This window comes from Leuciscus leuciscus, assembly GCF_965113295.1.
Source record: "Leuciscus leuciscus genome assembly, chromosome: 24".
Classification (NCBI taxonomy): Eukaryota; Metazoa; Chordata; class Actinopteri; order Cypriniformes; family Leuciscidae; genus Leuciscus; species Leuciscus leuciscus.
The window spans coordinates 6,734,367-6,753,968 of NC_138723.1; the positions used below are offsets into that span (position 1 = coordinate 6,734,367).

A 19,602-nucleotide genomic window follows, 5' to 3' on the forward strand; every position below is an offset into this window, starting at 1 on the left:
AAGTTTTAGCCAGGGGGCGCTTCTGGGCCACCAAGGTGGACATCGTCTGGTCGAGGACCTGCACTGTGAATTTCATCATGGTCAGTCACTGTGGGCAGTTCCTGCATCAACCCCGGCTCAGAACTACCCTCGTACATTATAAGTGCTCTGGCCTCGTAGAGTTGCAGGGTGGCCATCGCATGCAGAGCAGAGGCGGTCTGTCCAGCAGCACTGTAAGCCCCAGCAGCCAGAGCTACTGTTCTCTCACAGGTGCTGGATAGGTTTGCGGATGACCCCACCAGGTGGTAACACTCACTTGCAGCACGCTGGCGGCACTGCAACTGCACACTCCATCTGGGGAATCACCACGAACCCCCTGACCACCACCATCAAGGGTAGAGAAAGAGGAAAAAACTTTTTATGCCGATGTTAGCATCTTTGGTGTTCCATATTGGCCCCAATATGCTTCCATACTGCCAAAGTTCTTCATGCACATCCGGCAAGAAAGGCATGGGGTGCGGGGCAAGGCGATTTACACGTCATGCTGCGCCCCCAGACACCAGCAACGGAAGCTCAGATCGAGACCGAGCGCACAGCAGCCCAGGAAAGCATGGCTGTCAACTTGGAATCTGATTCAGCATGAGGGGCAAAGCGCGAGATGCAAATCTCACACGTCAATGTGCATTGGCTCGTTCAGTTTACACTCAAAGGTGATTTGGCTCTCAGGCGAGATCCCAATTCGTCAGATCACATCTGACGTAACGTTGAACGTGACTGACTGATAGGGAACTCAAAGAGTCTTGCAAAATGATTCTATATCATGTGACCAAAAGTTGAGAAACACTTTTGCTGCAACACACTCTGGTGTAGGCAGTTAATCCAATTAGCTCTTCCTTCTTCGTTTCAAACTGTGTCACTTTTTCCAAACCCCTTAAATGTATTATACGCATTCCTTTCCATCAAACCGTTAGTTTTCTCTAGTGTGCAAGGTCCATGAAATATGTTCTGATTGGCTGAGCTTGTATGGCGTTGTGAAGCATTTTGGCTTTCTCTGCGGACAGACAAATTACTTGTTGATGGAAACTTGAGTTGCACCTGGTTAGGAAACGGCATAATATCCCGGCTTGAGTAATAACTGAAAAAAATGACAATAGCTTTATAGTAGCTTCCAACAAAACAAGGATGCCTCGGTAGCACTTCCACCCCAAGGTCTTGCAAAATGACACTGAATTGAAATGCAGAAACAACATAGTTGCTTATTCACCCAAGCATGAGAGAACCCATCACAGTCAGCAAGATAACATGTCTGGTCCAAACTTAGACACATTCAAACACAATCCGAGGATTGCTTTGTTCTGGATCTCTAGTTTTTGACACAGTAACAGGCTTGCCTCTGTGTCTCCGAGCAGCCAGGCCATGCGTTAAACAGCATTCACACACACATACACACACCCCTCCCCACAGTCAGGTGATACTGACCCTCTGCTCACAATGTGACTTCTCTGTTCCACTCCAACAGACAGACTGAAGGAGGGACGCAAAGAAAGTGACAAGTAAAAAGAAAGTCAAGACACATAGCCAGAAAAGAACAAACTGATCCCTAATCTACAAAAGATGTAGCTGATTTTGTTAAGAAATTGTCTTGTTCCTGACCAAACACGGACACCGGAGACCCACAACAGATGGAGGAAGTATCCAAAATGTGGACTTACCTTGCTGGCTGCGCCTTTGGGCATAAACCACCACCACGGCTGCAAGCACCACACAGCAGAAGGACGTCACAATGTTGGCCATCTGCAGAGACACACACAGAGGTAGATCGTGAGGCTTCTGGCCTGCCCGAGAGAAACTGGGTGGCACCGATGCCAAGACAGCATGAGGAGGACAGTTTCCTCCTTCCCTCCCCCTCTCTCTCACTCGTTTTCTTTCTTCCAATGTATCTGCCTGCTGATTCCCCGCCCCACTTCTCTCTATCTCCGTCTCTCTCTCTCTTTCTCTTCCCTACTTTATAGCGTCTCATCAGTGGAATCAATGCCCTCTGGGACTGATATTCTCTCTGGCCAACTGGCTGTGGGATAGACAGACCAAGATGAGAAATAGGAAGAAGGAAAGACAATGCCAGACTGTTTGGATCCAGGATTGACCATCATAAAGACCTCCTTAGTCTCTCTTCATCTGGCCTTCTATTTCTCTTTTTTTCTCTCTCTCTCTATCTTTTCTCACTCTCTCCATACACAAACTTTTCTTTTTTTTTTTTTTCTTTTTTTTTTAACCAGGGGAAATGTTGTTTGATCATTATTGCTATTTCAGAATTCAGATTTCAGGACAGTGTTTCCCAAACCTGTTATTGGATTTCCCCTAAATGTACACTTTCGGAATGTCTCCCTTATCTGACACACACATTTATAGTCACTCTAAGACCTGACAGGGTAGTCTTGTTTCAAAATCAGACCACTGGTTGAGCCACTGTTGTTCTGGCTGACTTAGCTGGGTCATTTAAACAAACAGCCTTCAATTCCATTTAGTGTCAACAGTGGCACAAAAAACACATTCGCTCACATAAGATTTTCCTACTACCTGACAGATATGAAACAGGTCTCCTGATCAATCATAACTGTCTCTGTGACAGCCCTAGATCCTGTGAACAGCAAAACAGAACACTTCTTTAACTTAAATCAGAAAAACTCTTGGCCTATCAATCATTTTAAATGTTCATGGGTTTTTGAACGACATTGGCTGCTAGTATGTCATGTGGTTGAAGTAAGCAAAATAGTGGAAGTTTGCTGAAATCACTATAAATGGAGTTCCAGATTCATTTAAAGTTACAGTGTGTAATGTATGCACTACAAGTGGAAGCAAATGGAATTGCAAAAATAATTAATAATTACCTATTTGTATTTGATGAAAGACTTTCATATCTTAGAAAATCAGTTTGAGGCATTGCTAAGATCACTTCTGAAACTGTAGAGGCGACATATGTGAGATTACTGGGAAAATCTGAGAAGCAGGAGACTTAAACAAAACTTCATCTCAATGTAATCTCATTTTTGTCCAGGAGAAATAATTGAGATATTAACAAGGACTCCTTTTGTGATTTTCTTTCCTATGGGAAGACTTCACAGTGAAACATTTGAAATCCAGACCAAAGACAACACATTGTAGGGTCAGGATATCAATTTGTCTCCTTAAGCACACCAGCATTTAAAACATTAAAAAGAGCCCACAGTTAAAACAAGCACAAAGAGAGGCATTCATCAGAGTGAGACAGGGAATATTCATAACCAAGAATAAAAAAAAAAGAACTATAAAAAAAAACTGAATGAATGCACACATAAAGCCATGGATGGAATACAAGCAGAAGGTTTTTTGTACACTGTAATTGTCTCCCATGATCCCAACGGTAGTTATCCATTAAAGTTAAACAGGAAATTATAACACACCCCATTATCAGGATGGTTAACTTGCTAAAGGAAATGTATACACACTTTATTTATATATTTAACATTGTAATCACAACACCGTCTTGCTAATTGGGGAGAACCTAGCTCACTTGTAGCAAAAGTTCTTGATTGTTTTTGCTGGCAAGAATATGCTTGTCTTGGCTGGTGTCGAAGATGTATGTGGGAGTGATGTGCCTATAATATTTGCTTTTATTGATGGGGGTGTTTAATATTGTGGATATTTTGCTTTTTGTCAGCTACTTATTATGTTCTGATTCATGGGTCTGCATACTTAGCGTGTCTTTTATCAACATGCTGTATTTACCCAGCATTCGTCACTCACTAAACACAAGGTTCACATACACACAAGTGTGAAGACAAAATAGCAAACTATTTTCTTTGTTTGATCAATGTCTTAGACTTAAGTCAATATTGTACATCATCGCTGAATAACGTCTTTGCGTTTGTTTGTCTCTGTGTGTCGTTCATCAAAAATGCATCATAAACATTGTATGAGGTCATAATTTACATTCGAATGAGAATAAACTCTTTGAAATTAAGAATATGTCCAGATATTACTCAAATATTGCTGCCCAGCACTACTTATGGAGTAATATCATTACAGAATACAGTTGATGACCCTTTCACATTCAACTTAATAAGTATGCCTAAATTAAAAGTATGTCAAAAATGACTTTCAGTATTTTGAAAGTGCACTTTTCGTTTTTTCAATTACCACTGTTTAAAAACCAAAGCTTTCCTCTATTCCGTTGAGATTCTTGAGTAAAGCAGAGAAATACTTTAGTCTTTTGACTGACACTTCATATTTATTCCAGCACTCGAGAAAAAAAAAAAAAAAAGGACTGACAGGAGTGAAATTAAAATTGTATCTCTCTGTCAGTTCTTCAGAATTCCTCCTTTTCTGGAGGCCATAAGTAGCATTTAGCCCATCAAACTCGTGAACAATACATTTGATATCTGACAGCTCAGGATCCTTCTCTTAATGACATCCCATGGCTCTGCAGATTTTATAATAATGTTGCTCAATGAGACCCATTTTGCTCGCCTTTATCTCCTGTCTTATTTATTTATTCATATCTTATTTATGGCCATTGCTGCTGAATAGAGGCATTTCTCTCACTGGTTAATTAAAATATATAATTTATCGTTGGTGCTGAATGATTTTTTTGCACCCATCTCAGGATCCTTGTGATGTCCTGTAAAATTTGCATTTAAATTGGAAAGCCTGAACTGAATACTTGCAAAGAAGGTATGAAGTATCACAAAATAGAACCAGCCAGGAAAATCCCACCAAACCTTTCGCTGACAGATGAACGGAAATCGCAAATATTCTTTATTATCTGGGGTTTTTTTTTTTTTTTACTTTCCCTTCAGAAAAATCTCCACTTCCCAAAGCATTCTCCAATATGAATCAATGTGGCCTAAAGGATATGGAGATTAGTCTACATGTTGAATACAAATAGCAGTGCCAATGGCAGTGAACTCTGAAAATCTTCAGTAGCATATCAATGCTTTCTAGAAGTCCCCCTAGAGTTGCAAAGATGATACATGGATCTTAAATAGCTCACCATTACATGTATAAAGTTTTTTATTTTTTTATTTTTTTATCAAAATTAAGTTTTCTACTGGCAAATCAGTTTCAGAACCAGGTATGTGCTTTAATAATGTTTAAATATAATGCATTTTATATATATATATATATATATATATATATATATATATATATATACACACTGTATATAACCTCACAATAAAAAAAAAACTATGTATATTTTGCATAATGCATATTTGGCTTTTACTGCTAAAACACAAGAAAGAAAAAGAAAACATTTTTAGATGTGCATCAATTTATATTACACAATGATTCATGAAAATGGTTTGACTTTACCAACCTTAATGCCCCTTTTACTACTTCAAATCGGTTCAAATCTGATACTCCATTAAAGCAACTTGCTTCATAGTCATATTCAGTCATAATCATAGTCACAAGACCAGAAGGATTGTGAAACTAGTCTAATGAAGCAGCCTTTAAGAATCTTAATGACCAAATAAAAAGCTTGCATTTAAATCGTTGTGATAATCATGATGATGCCGAATTTTATATGTCCAGCAAAATTATCACAAATATATCATGAATATTCAATATATCGCTCAGCCCTAAATGTCTCTGAACATCCAAAGATAAAATCTCAATCAATTTTCCACAAAGGCTCTAGTCTTCCTACTGACACACACACAAACTCTGAGGTCATATCCTGTAATTAAAGTCTTGCATCCAAGACCCCCCCTGACACTAATTCCCTCCATCAATCCAGTCGTATCACAGATCTCTCAGATTAGCACCCATGCTACAGCGCACATGGCACACGGCCATGCACACATACAGCCAATAGCCCTGACATTTAAACCCGTCACATCACCCCGAATTGCATGCCAAATACAATGTCAATCCTGTCAAAGCCTGTGGAGCTGTGATCTTCGAGCAGCTGTGCTGGTGTTATAAAAAATAAATTTAAAAAAGACCAATAATCAATACTGGATCAGTGCTTTAGCGCTACGGGGCTGGCACCTGTGTTCACTTAAAATGCAAATGGGGAAGTTTGTTAAGGTGATGTAAGAGAAAATGTACATGAAGCTATCAGGACTGCACATAGACCAGTTGGAAAAAGTGCAATTTTATTTAAAAAGTACATTAGAAATACATGTCATCATTTTTTATTGTATTGACTATATTATATATTTTTTTAAATCCATAAAGTAAACAATTTCCGCTTGATGCAACTGTCTTTCTATGAAAATGAAAAAAAGTCATATTTTCAAATTCTTGAAAAGAAGTCTCATAATCATGACAAAATCATTAATCTCTTAGAGAGAAAAACAAATTATATACTAACACATTTATCATAGCTTACATACTCACTGCTTATTACTATCAACTCTTTCCCCGCCATTTGTGAGAAAATGCTTCGCTTTGACGAAATTTTCTGGCTTTCCATGTTTTCACTGTTATACAGTTATATATTGTCAGTCTTTGACAAAATCACGATTTTCTCAGCTTTTTGCTCAGAACGTTGCTTTTTTTATGAAACTTACCCATATTCAAGTGTTGATAAAAAAAGAATACATGAAGCTAGAATAAAAAGTATTTTGTTTTGTTTGTTTGTTTGTTTGTTTAAAAGCAGAGGGTCTGTTCTTTCTTTTGATATATTGCATATTCAGATATTCATACAACAAAATATTCTAGTCTCATAATCAGTCTCATAACTCATAATCAGTCATAATCAGGTGCCATGAAATTTTTGTGAAAATGGTCTATAACGCTTTGCAGTGGATGGAAAAAATGCTGGTGGGGAAAGAGTTAATAAGTTCTGTCCTTGGTGTGACCAAAGTCATGTGGTAAAACCATCACATGAACCTCATAACTCTGTGTGAAGGTCAATAACCTGTCAATTTGGTTATAAAATGTCATGTGGTGTGACTCCCCAAAAGTGATGAAATGTATAAATGATATTTGTAAGAAACAAATATCTTGAAAAATATATTAAAAAAAAAAACGTTAAAAAAAAAAAAAAAAAAAAAAAAAAAAGATATACTGTACATCAAAATCATACGAAACCAACATGAATACAAAGAGCACATTTCCAAAAACTTGGCAGATTTATTTTAAACTAGATTTTTTAGCACTCTCTTTTTGCAATCTAATTAGGAACCCATTGTGTCCCTCATGCCAAATTAGGCACAGCTGCATTTTAAAGCATGGAGCACGAAGAGTTTATCACGCATATGGCACCTTTAACAATTTTATGATAAAATAGTGCAGATGGACCTATGCAATGAATATTCATCAGTCAGTGTCTTTAAAGAAGTGCTTTATGACTATATTATCCAATGTGAAAATGCAGGCCATCAACAGAATTGGTTTATAGGCTGTGATACAGATTATTTAGTGCGATTTTACACCATTCTGCTCTGCCATTACTCATCTGCATGACATGTATCAGCCCTTGTGCAAATGCAAGCAGAAAGCCCCACTGCAAACAGCATGCTGTTGGTATTTACCCACAATCCCTCTCTGCACTAAATATGCAGTTCATATTCTAAATGAGTTATTGAAGTGAGACTCGGCTAGCTATAAAACGAGCTCTATGTGGGAGCTAAAAGCACTCTCTTTATGTTAGACCCTTCCTACTTTGAGCCTGGTCCTTACCCCGGCCACCCTGTGTGCTAACCGCACCGAGCCAGGTGGGACATTACAGAGAGACTAAATAAGCAGACACCCTACAACGGAATGCACACAGGATGCTTTTACCCTCTATAAGGTTCTGAGGTTATGGATAAGGATAGTGTTGTTTACATCATTTAACTAACAAATTAACAAAAGAGCAACTGTTAAGGCTTACTTCAAAGATAATTTAAGGAAATCTGAGAAGCAAAAAGGGACATTGTATTGGAAATTTGGACATATATTACTGAAACATGGACTTTGGAGATCTCACTCTTTAGAGCAGTAGGACCTAAATAACTAGAACGTACCTAGCCCCTGAGTGGACTGACTATAAAAATAATTTTTATATCATCAAGTGAAGTCATAAACTTCAATCTCATTTTTGGGAATGAAAAAGGTCTGCAGATATTCCCCCTGCTAATGTTTGTGGGCCCAAAATGTCTTGGTCTTTAGAAACTCTTAGCTTAGCAGGAGCAGTAGAAGGTCTCTTGACAGTGACTCAGTGATCTGTGACTTGTGATGTAATTATCCTTTTTCTATTGGTTTACTGGTCTAAAGAGGACATCTGTCATGCAGAGTCTGGGCTAATGGTATAAGGACACTCTGTTTCTCTCTTTCTCCCCTCAGAATCAGAGACGAATGCAGCACTTTCAATCTCCAAATACTTTTGGAAGATCCATGGATCACAGTCCATTATCAGTCAACCGAATGTCCAATGAAAAAGCAGAATGCATTTTAACGCTCCACCTTTCCATCGCACATCATTGTTCTGATTGGATAGTATTTATGCTTACCACATCACCCATGGCCACAGGTGAAAAAGGTTAATTTGTCAATGTTGCAAGGTCTATAAGCAAAAATAACAGTGCTTGGGAAGGAAACAGATGTTTGACAGAGTCAGCCATTCAGATAGTTCGGGTTCAAAGGTTCCAGCTGGCAACTGCCAGCAGAAATGCCCTGTGGTGCTACCGGGGGTTTGCCTCTGCCACCACTGCGCAAAAGCAACATCTGTTCCTCAGACAAACTACCAAAACTGCAGCCAACTGTTTACTATGCTCTTCTGGTGTGACACACCAAGCAAGAAATGTAGAAAAGTCACAATGTGAGGATCTCTTGGGCTTCAATGAGAAGAGGAGAAAGAAATAAGAGAAAGAGATGAGAGTATCAAGAGACTGACAGGTGGTTAGTCCTGAAGCCAGGACATTTTTCTGCCCATTCACAAAGGATGTATTTGCTTCGGAGAGTTCTTCAAACCAAAATACCACAGTGGCTTGGTCCTTCTCAGATCATTTATGTCCATGGGCCTTGCCAATGTAAACCATGAAACCTCACCACTTGCTCAGTTCGGGGGCAATGTATTTATTTATTTCAAACGATGAAAAAGGCAAGAATACACCACAGAGTGAACCTTTTAGTATAGGTCTAATTTACGGAAAAAAAGATTACAATAAACAATTGTACAACACAGGCTGGGGTGGCTGAAGATGTGAGCTGGTAAGTGAAAGGTTGACATATCCAACCCTGCACCGTTTCATTACCATTGCGTCCATAAACGACAAATGTAACCAAAGGTTACATCGGAGGCACGGTCCCTAATACGTGTACTAAAGTAGCTTCAAATAAAGTGTCAGCTATATCAGTTGTTCTCCCTTGGTTTTGCGTCAGGGCCCAAATTTTACATTGATGTCAAGTGGTGACCCAACATCGGGGTCAGCACAAACCATGTTTATTGCAAGTGAACCCATAATTGCAGTCAGGGTTTTATTTTCTTCGACTTTGTGTAGGTTTGCTCAAGGTTTTTAAATATGAGGGTCATTCACATAACCTGTCCATGTTGGCCCCTACCTATTTTGATAAGTTTCCCTCAAGTGACAGATACATTTGCTCATATTGTAGAGTAGAGGATGTAGAGGAAACATTAACTTTCATGCAACCCTATCCACTCGACATCCTATTCCTGGACTGCAACCCATCAGTTGAAAACCACTGTGCCACGAAACAAATTAGTAATTGTTGTTGCTAGAATGTTAGGTGACCGTGTAGACACTCTGGTGTAATCTGTACTAGTATATATCAGACTCTTTTTGATGAACTCTCTGTTTGCACACCTTAATGTGCACACCCCTGAGGCTAGTGTCCTACAGCTAGCTGAAACCATTGGAAATGTGCCCAGGGGCCTTGTGTGAGCTGTAAGGCAGGACCCTGGCGAGAAGCTCGTCTCATCACCAGTCTGACAGAGTGATTAGGATTCTATTCCCAGCTTCCTTCTCCTCTCAGTGCTCATTAGTCATACAATCAATTAAAGCCAGTCCATGCTCACATCGTCTATCCCTGCCAGATACCTAAATTACACATGGGGAGAATATTCCACTGAGGTGGTTGGTCACTTTCCTTCACTCTGAAAAGTTTTTTAGCCTTATAAGATGGAGGAAAGGACAATTTGTTTTCAAATGAAAAGTCCCTCTTGTTGTTTCAACCAATGGTGATACAAGTTCAGTGAAAGTGTTGGTCAAATTATGCCTCAGACAAAGGCCATGACCAAAATGATGCACTTGATGTAAACTTGCAATCTTGTGGCCTTTGTTTTTGTCTTTGTGTCCAAGAGGTCATCAAGATAAATGGGTGTCCCAGTCAACAATTTACGGTTCAAAAGAGTGACTACCAGTGCTTCTGTTACACATTCGATGCACCAACAGTGCACCCTTTTGTGGAGATAGCACTGGTCCTGACTTCACGGTGATACCCAACAGTCCATGCAACATTACGTCATTCCAGTGTGGAAAGAGCCGAGGTCACCATTTGGAACAGAGGCAAAGCTTGCTTAAGTGAAATAAATACAAATTGTTTTTCAAGCCATTGTGTATAGTCTTCGTGAACAGTAATTGAACAATGTCTTCTTCTGTGGGTGTCATTTTGAGTTTCATTTCAGATTTCATTTCACACAGTCCAGGGATCACAAACAACATCCTCCTAATTCAACACAATTACACCACCAACCTGGAAATCGGTGTGTGTGCACTTTTTGCTCTGACAGAGTCCATCGATTTGTGCTGACAGAGACAGACAACTCTCTTGCATCACTGAGTGCAACTGCTGTGGGTCTTTTCACCTTGATGGGCAACTCCTGACTCAACACACAAAGATATTCATCAGCAACCTCTTTGCTGTGTTGGATGTTACAGTAGAGTGAACTACTAAGTCTGCCTTCAATGAAACTGTTGCTGTAACGACCAATGGGTCAGAAACATGATATACATTTATTGAGCAGTCTTGCTTCCGGAAGAGATGAGGCTACAGTGCAGACATATTCTGAAAGTAAAGAACACTTCAGCACAAAGAAACCTTAAAGTCAGTCACTGGCACATATTAAAAGTTGATTCAATAGACACTTACAGTTCTTCCTCTGAGGAAAAAGAGACCCGGCTCATGCCTCAAAATCCTCCTGTCCCTTTGACTCAGTCATGCTGCATAATAACCTTCCTCTTTTGAGTACAAAGCCTCCCCAAGTGGCAGGTGTTTGACTTAATATGCCCACTCCAGCTGAGCTCTGGCTCACCAGAGTGCAATTGACAATTTCATTTCACACATATTGAAGAAGGCCTGTCTAAAAAACTTAGAATTAGGTTATTGATCCGCTGACTCTTATTGTCATTGCTCTCAAAGTCAAGCCGGTTGCGTAGTCGCCCATTTATTAACAACCATTTCATGCAATGGAACAGTACATGACGTGACTCTGGCCATTCTGGGGAATCCAAATTTGAAATGACTACATATCTCACTAAAAAAGTGATATCATTAATATTGATATTTTTGCCACAAAGCTCTGTTGGCTTTAGGGAGTTTCAGACCGCTCCTGTGATCACGTTCTGCCACGCATATTATGATTGAACTCAGACAAGGCGCCTGGCATGTTTGCATTCAACCCAGAGGGATGCAACTCAGCAAAATCTATAATTGCTAATAGCATACTAATAGGGAGGGGATAATGGAGTTTATTTCTGGGGCCACTTTTGTGTATCTATTGACTATGTTTGGCAGGGATAGCCATACTAGCTAATCCTTACACCACCTCTCCTCGGCTGCCTTCAGCCTGTAGGATAATAAATAATGAGCTTCAGTGAGTTATTGATCTCTCTCGCTCTCTCATGTTACTCAGAAAGGTCTTTTTCAGAATAGGAAAATTAGAGAGAGCGAAAGCTCCTAGCATTTCAAACAGAAAGGATATTAGCATTTTGATGGTTTGAGGTGGGGATTAGTCCTTCTCTAAGAGAAATCCAAGGGGCATTGATTAGGTATCGCTTATATCATTAACAGCAAAATACTGATGCTTAAGGTACAACATGTTCAATTCACAGAATAACTTAGTTCTGAATAATGATTTTTAAATAGCTTTTTTTGACACAATTACCAACCATGCGGAAATGACATTGATTACAAGGTATGTAAATATTATAATAACCGAACAGCTCTGTTTTATTTGTTTACCCTGATTGTCTAACATTTCAGCCATTACTGTCAGAAAGCCAAGAATATCCGAATAACCCTTTTCCTCGTTCTTCCTGTTTGGTCAGTAATAAACACAGCACACAAGCAGAGCTGCTGTTGTCATGTTGAGCAAAATCAGCTCACAGTGCATTAGCTGCTCTATCGGAGAGAGTATCGATCCCTCTGAACATGGTTTACAGCTACAGAAAGCGGAAGAGGGGGGGGGAAGAGGGAATGCATGCATTTTGCTTCATATCCTGGCTTAAAGCTGGAGACTCTTGACTGTATTGCATAACTATAAACATTTATTTATAAAGAGAATTGCAATTTCTGTGAGTGCAGAGCTACAGAGCGAACTCAGTGTTTTTATTTGATTGGCTGTTTTTTCTTTGTCGTCTTTATGATATCCACACTGTAAATCATGTTTTGTCAGCTAACTTAATATTACCAATGAATGAATGAATGAATGAATGAATGAATTTATTCAAGTAAAAAAAACAAAAAAACATTTCATTTAGTTACTGAAAGTTATAACAATGGTCAGATCAGGTAAAGATAGCTCTTTAAGGCAACAACTACAAATTTTCAGTTTTACAGAGCAGAATGTTAATAATCTGACATGCGGAGGATGCCAAAATAATGATTATTAATGGTTTAAAAAAGTACAGCAAGATTTGTGGACATCTTGGAGAGAAAACATCCCTATTATAATTCATTGACTTCATCATCATAATCTTGCAGATCTGACCTTTACTCCCTATTGCACAAATGTGTTAAACCTATAAAATCTGAGACTTATTTGCAATATGTGATTTGCAGATAAAAGTAGACTCTGTAATGAACAGCAAGTGATTTGCTGAGAAAGAAAATGTATTAAGGCAGTGCTCTCACCTAAACAGAGATTACTCCTCTAATTATTATTGACATAGTCTAAACTAGTTTCATTTCACTTGGCAAATCGTGATCGCAACTTCTCAATGAGGTAGCAAACATGATGCAGTCTTAGAAATTGGGCAAAAAAGAGAAGAATTACCATGGACACCCTACCAATGCCCTGGCAAACTCCCACCTTAGCATTCAGGTGACAAGTTCCACAGAAAATCTAGTTTATTACTTTTTAATAAAAGCAGGATACAATATTATGAAAAAAAGTTCAAATTAACAAAGTTCAAGTTTTTCAACTTGATCAACTGATCGATATAGTACAGGCTAAAACTGTGGTGTGAAGGAAGTAAGGAAGCCTGCTTTCTTTTTATAAGGGTGGAAGTTATGTTTTTATCAAGGCCTGTGATATAAGGAGAGCTCGCTGAACTCTAAGATGGATCGAATGCTCCTGTCATGTGGATTCTGGATTGATCCAAAGGTGTGAGCTTAGGGAATAGAAAGAGATAGACAAGTGAGCACAGGTCTCTCACCCAGACTTTCACTATATCTCGGCCTGTTGAGCCTTGTAACATTTTCACATTGAGTTTGGTCTGGGAGGAATATAAAGATAAGCTCAACCGTACTTGCTTGGCACACAAGAACAAGCCAATTTTTTTGGGGAGGTTTTTTTTGCGGAAGCTCAAACGTGCTGCATAACATAAGAACGAACCTCATTGGTTTTCACACATCAAGCAAGCATACTTGAGCTTCAATTTACCATATCTGATATGTGCATTGATGAATGTTTATATGTGAATAAAAGCCTACATTAAAGCTGTTCATCATATAAAGCAATTGTGTTTCTTCAGAAAAAGTGGACTAAACCACTCAATTCAAATTAGTTTTACAATCTCTTTATACGATTTTTGAAGCATCAAAGTTGTAATTGCGTAAACTGTCAATGGAGGGACAGAAATCTCAAAAATTTCATTAAATTATCTTAATTTGTGTTTCGAAGATGTATGAAGGTCTTACGGGTTTGGCACGACATGACGGTGAGTAATTAATGAGAGGTGAAATGTTTTGGGTTTTTTGGGTGAACTAACCCTTTAAATATCTGGATTTGGTCTGGTAACGATAGAAAATAAATCAGAGATGGATCATATGCCAAACAAAAAACAAACAGCCATTACAGAGGGAAAAGAAGATTCTTTAGGAGGGATTTGCGGGTAATTCAGTCTTTAATTACTCTTTCACAGACATCCTGAGGGACTTCGAGCAAAGTATGACATCAATTTCAACACAGGTAGAACTATCTACAACATTAAGTTTTAACCACACATCTCTCACACAGAGCTGATTGAACTTGGCTCAGATGTAAGCCTAAATGAGGAATTTAAATGACATTTTAATCAATTTTGAGATTAATATGTCCCTGTTCTATTTACACGGTGGAATTCCATAATGTACAACGGAAGATTAGCATACAACTCATTAAGCAGCCAAATAAGTAATTTTTCCCATACAACAACTAATGTACAGTCTAATTATACAAAGAAACAGATTTTAATTCTCAGTTGTTGCTTAAGAAAAATTATATTTGATGAATGACAGGGGAAATTCTTGCTTGTGTGATCTGTGAGTGGATTATAAAGGTGGAACCATCAACTTTCCTCCATGCATTTAGAATAAAGGCAGGCGAAGCCAATCGAGATCCAGATTTCATGCCGGCTTTTCAAGGATTAGACAGCAAGCCCCTGCCTTTTGCATCCCTGCCTTTCAGACAAACGAAGCCCTTGATCTTTTTCAGATCATGTCGCGCACCATTCATCATTCTGACAAGTTTCAGAGAAAGGTCTCCACTTGCAAAGTACCTTTGTTAAATGGAAGATTGTATTGGAGCAGACACAATAATGGCCTTTACTATGTACACCAAATTAAGACCCTGTGAGCTGAAGATGTCTGCCTGTCAAAAAAAACTAAAACAAAATGATTTTCTGCTATTGGCACATGAGTCATTTTTAATTCGTACAAATCAGTTCAATGTGCTGCAACGGTACACAGCTTTGCATGAATGAACCTTGCCTCGAAATAGCCTGATTGTTTATAAGATGGCTTTTGGTTTAGAGACATGACATGCTGTTTGCAACCCATTTTACTAAGGGAAAGCAAGGCATGAAATGAGACAAATGTTGGGAGGAGCTACCAGAATGAAGCCAGATGGACGGAAGAGAGAAGTTGAATAGCAAGAGATGTTCGCAACATAAGCCAAAAAGAATAAGAGGCGGAAGTTGTTTTGATAAAAAAACTACGAAGAAAGATTATTTAGCTTCAAACAATGCACCCCAATAAATGCACGATAAGTCCACATTTTTAATTGTAGAGCGTTATTTGATATTACATTTAAAGTTACGTTTAATTTTTTTAATGTACTTAATTGCAACTTTATTACAAATGTGTAATTAATTATAAATAGATTTAAATCCATGGCATACAAGTTTCAATAGAAATCACATTAAAATATATTTTAATTTACCATAAATGCTTGACAAGACATTCGGCAGTACACTTCAAACATATGTTATTATGAAATTGCATATAAAAATGTACCTGTGGGTCAAAAAGCGCTCTTAAGTTGCATGTAATATAAATGTTAACTATAATACATTTTCATTTAATTTTATATAACATACAATGTGTTAAAAACATTACATTCAGTTCACACTTAAGTATTTTCCATTAAAGTATATTATTTCTGTAATAAGTACTCTTTTAAAAACTATGCTAGTGTGCTTCTTTTTCACAGAGAATAGATGCAAAATATCACAAAAATAAAAAAAAAATAAAAAAAAATAAACAGGATTCTCAAACAACGTGTATGTTCACATCAAAGAAATGACCCAGAATGGTGCCTAGTAAAGTTTCTTATAGCTGTGCTTTGGTAAATGCAAGTCCCTTTGTTGCATTATTAAATAACCCTTTGAGTTATGACCTTTACTCTCACAAGAGGCTTGGTTTACACTCAGGCATATTAGAGGACAGCCCATGGGTGATATGAGACCCGTGATACATAGAGAGCATCATCAATAAAAACAGTAAGGGAGGCAGCCGCTGCCAAGACAGCACTCAGAGAGACCGAGGCTAAATCCGGTTTCATATTATCATTACACATCCCAGGCACGGATGAAAGGGAACCCTCCTTTAAATGGGAGTGAGAGATGGATCCTTCGGCATAAAGGACCACTTGGGACCAGAGACGAGGAAAGCAATTACAGGTTTACAGGGCATATATTCTGCAAGTCATTGTAAGTTAATGCTGGGGCAAAATAAGGCAAGGGAAGATGACCGGCGACGGAAGGTAGCACGTGACGGGGGAGTGCTAGAAACGTGTTTACAGCCACATTGGGCCGGCCTCCCATGTTTGTGCGCTCTAGATTTACAAAACAATCAAAGAGCCGCTGTGGCTAGACCGCTCTTTAACCAGCCCCAGTGAAATGGTAGGCGTTAAATAAATGTATGCAACAAAGGAGCATGGGAAGTAGTGGATTAAAGACATGGGGGACTGAATTAATTTAAGACGTGAACAGCCCAGCAACTTCAGTCGGGACTAGCAGTCTGGAACAATAACTGCGGGGGATTAACTGCGAAAAAAGGTCTTCGGAAGGAAACTGTTTGACCAAACTAATTAAGTTAAAAGTAAGAGGGGAAATAAATAAATTACTCTATTGAGCCATTCAACCAATTCTAGCACGGAATACATGGGATGCTCTTAAAAAGCAGTGCTTTGCCTGAGCTTTTTCACAAAAAAAGTTAAAAAAATTCAATTGATTCCACTTGAGCTTCGGAAACACATTATTTGCTTTCAAATGGAACTTAGTTTCTACTGATAATCTAAAAAAAAGAATATTGTGGAAATTAATAGCGCTATAATTCAGTGTTTTATGTAAAACATCATAATAGCTAATGTGCTATACTTATCTTACCGTGTCCCTGAAAGTGTGTTAGATGAGGTCATCATAGCATTCCAAGTAATGCAATTAAAACAAAATATTCTCCATTTATATGTATGTTTTGGTTCAGTTATCTTCTCCTGTTTCACTAAATGCAATGGGAAATTGTATTGAAACCACAACACACACACTGAGCCCAGATGTCTTCTAATGTTTTATTTCTGGCAACCGGAGGCCATGTTCTGTAGTTTAATCTGGGGTCATTTGAGATATCACTGAAGAAGAGTACAAAAAACAACTCTTAGCTTTGTTAAATTAGAGTAAGCGGCAAGCAGCAAAATGTATTTTCCTTGAGCATTGTCTTCACGCTCTGTCAGAGAGGCAAATCAAATCACGGGCCAGATGAAACCTGCTCATGCGATTTCACTGATGTCTGTTTGAGCTCTGCTTAGATAATTAGTCAACTTAACAGCACAATAGTGCAATAGCATCTACCACCATTTAATTACCAAGACAACCTGACTATAACACTTATTAACATTCCCTAAAGTCATAATCATTGTAAAAAAAAAAAAAATCTGCAGTTAAAAATGATTGCATGCCATCTGCATTAACATTATAGCTTAGAAGCTAAATATATGGCTCTCTAACTGTATCACCATTATGTCCTTGATCAAGATACTCAGGTCACTCCTTAGTGACTGTCCTTTTGATAAATAATAAGTGTTTATTTAGTTAACACATCAGCTGAATGACTAGGTAGGGATGTGAATCGTAGGAGTCGAAAAGAAATTAACGATTCGGTTTAACGATTCCATTTTCGGTACAATACCATTAATGATTAATTTAGTACTTTTGTGGAAGCACCAGATGTGAGTTTGTGTGTGTATAAATTTGGAAAAAACTAAAAGTCAAGACTGAGACAGAGTCAGGAAATTCACTAACTGTTCTGGGCCGCGTTTCCCAAAAGCATCGTAAGCCTAAGTTGATCGAAGAGACCATTGGTGGCAATTGTTCTGAGATCAACTTAGGCTTACGAAGCTTTTGGGAAACACAGCCCTGACTGATTCATTAGGAGTGACTGATATGCTTTAGACAGATTATATTGAGTGTCATTTATTAAAACAAATCGACTCATAAGAGTCATTTGCTCGTGAATCGGACTACACTTGTCATGATGATCATGAGACCAGAGAGGCCAATGCAACAGAAAGATGTGTGCAGATGTATGACTTTTCATTGTCTCTGTATTATTTCACAGCAGCCAGTCTTTCTCTCTCATCACATTCAAGACAACAAGTACAACTCATCAAAAACATTTATTTTACCGGTAGAATAATGCAGATGTTCAAGAACCATTAACCATGTCTAGGATAAGGACTTGTTCTCAATTCCCAACCCTTCTAATTACTAAATGTATCTATCTTAGAGGATAGTGACGATGGTACACTTCACACAAGACATCCATCTACTGGGATAAAAACAACTTGCAGTCCTGGCATCTCTCATCTCCTGTACATGAGCCCATGCATCTGGACTGCTATTGTATCAACACACAGTTCTGACCATACAACAGCCATCTGGAGCTTTCACCTAAGTCTAATTGACACGCTCATTAGGAAGTAATGTCACAGAGAACATTCTGGAAAGAAGAGACAAGGAACCAATGGCAGCGCCGTGCTTGGCAGGAAATAGGCAGCCGTCCATGCATCCCCCATGCCAGAAGAATCCACAAGCAACCAATCTAGATGAAACTATTCCGCTGTGAAGCGATCGCCTTCAGTGACATGCAAGGCAGTTTGTTCCGATGTGTGGCTTACATTTTAACCACCATAATTTGCTTGCTTGTTGAAATGTATTGGGATATTTTGCGGTAAGGAGATAATGCAGTATAGTCCACAACAACTGCTTGAGTTGAATTGGAAATTGGCTAGGCGCACCTGGCATGCGTGACATGGCAATCGACACATTAACCCTGAATTATGCAATGGGATGCACAGAATATTTGCAGATATAAACAGCCGCATGCTTGCAGCTGGCACGAATTAAGGAGAAACAACATATGCAAGGTTTCTGAGAATAAGGACTACTCTAGAATGACCTACAGCAGACAGCCCTTGCGACAAACTTGGAAGACTGATGAAATGCATACAAGACCCCGCGAATCTCAGAAAGCAAAAGTCTAAGACAACCATTATATATCAAATTTAGCATCGTGTGCATTGTCTGGATACACATTTTCTCCCAGATGCATTAGACTGATTGATGGCACTCTCTTCTCTGGGCTTGCTTTCCTTTGAACTTAATGGCATAAAACTACTCCATTTGTGTACAAAACAAAATAAAATCCTGTTTCATGGAGCTGTCTTGTTTTACAGTAGCTTTGAAAGTAGACTTACGCCAGTGCACAACACAACAGACAGGATATGTGAAGCAATCCTGTTTCCAATTGCAAAATACACTTTCACCTACACCTTTAACATTGTCTTCAAAGGAGGAAAACCTTCAACTGTCGACAGTAAGAGTAGTGTGTTGTTAGTGGCAGCTTCTTTCAACAATATAAGCTTTGACTTTGAAATAAGTCTGATCCCGAATCCAGGCTCCCAGCATTCATAGGCGGTGGGATTCCAGATGTTTT

At 38.7% G+C, this 19,602-nt stretch overlaps 1 protein-coding gene across 1 annotated transcript in view; it reads right to left on the bottom strand.

The window, feature by feature from the left end:
• The window catches only part of cntfr (ciliary neurotrophic factor receptor), a 188,327-nt gene that overhangs the window by 116,692 nt on the left and 52,033 nt on the right, over nt 1-19,602 (bottom strand). Inside the window, exon 2 of the mRNA XM_082157694.1 lies at nt 1,692-1,773. Within this exon, the coding sequence (XP_082013820.1) occupies nt 1,692-1,773 (82 nt within the window). The remainder of the gene's footprint in view (nt 1-1,691; nt 1,774-19,602) is intronic.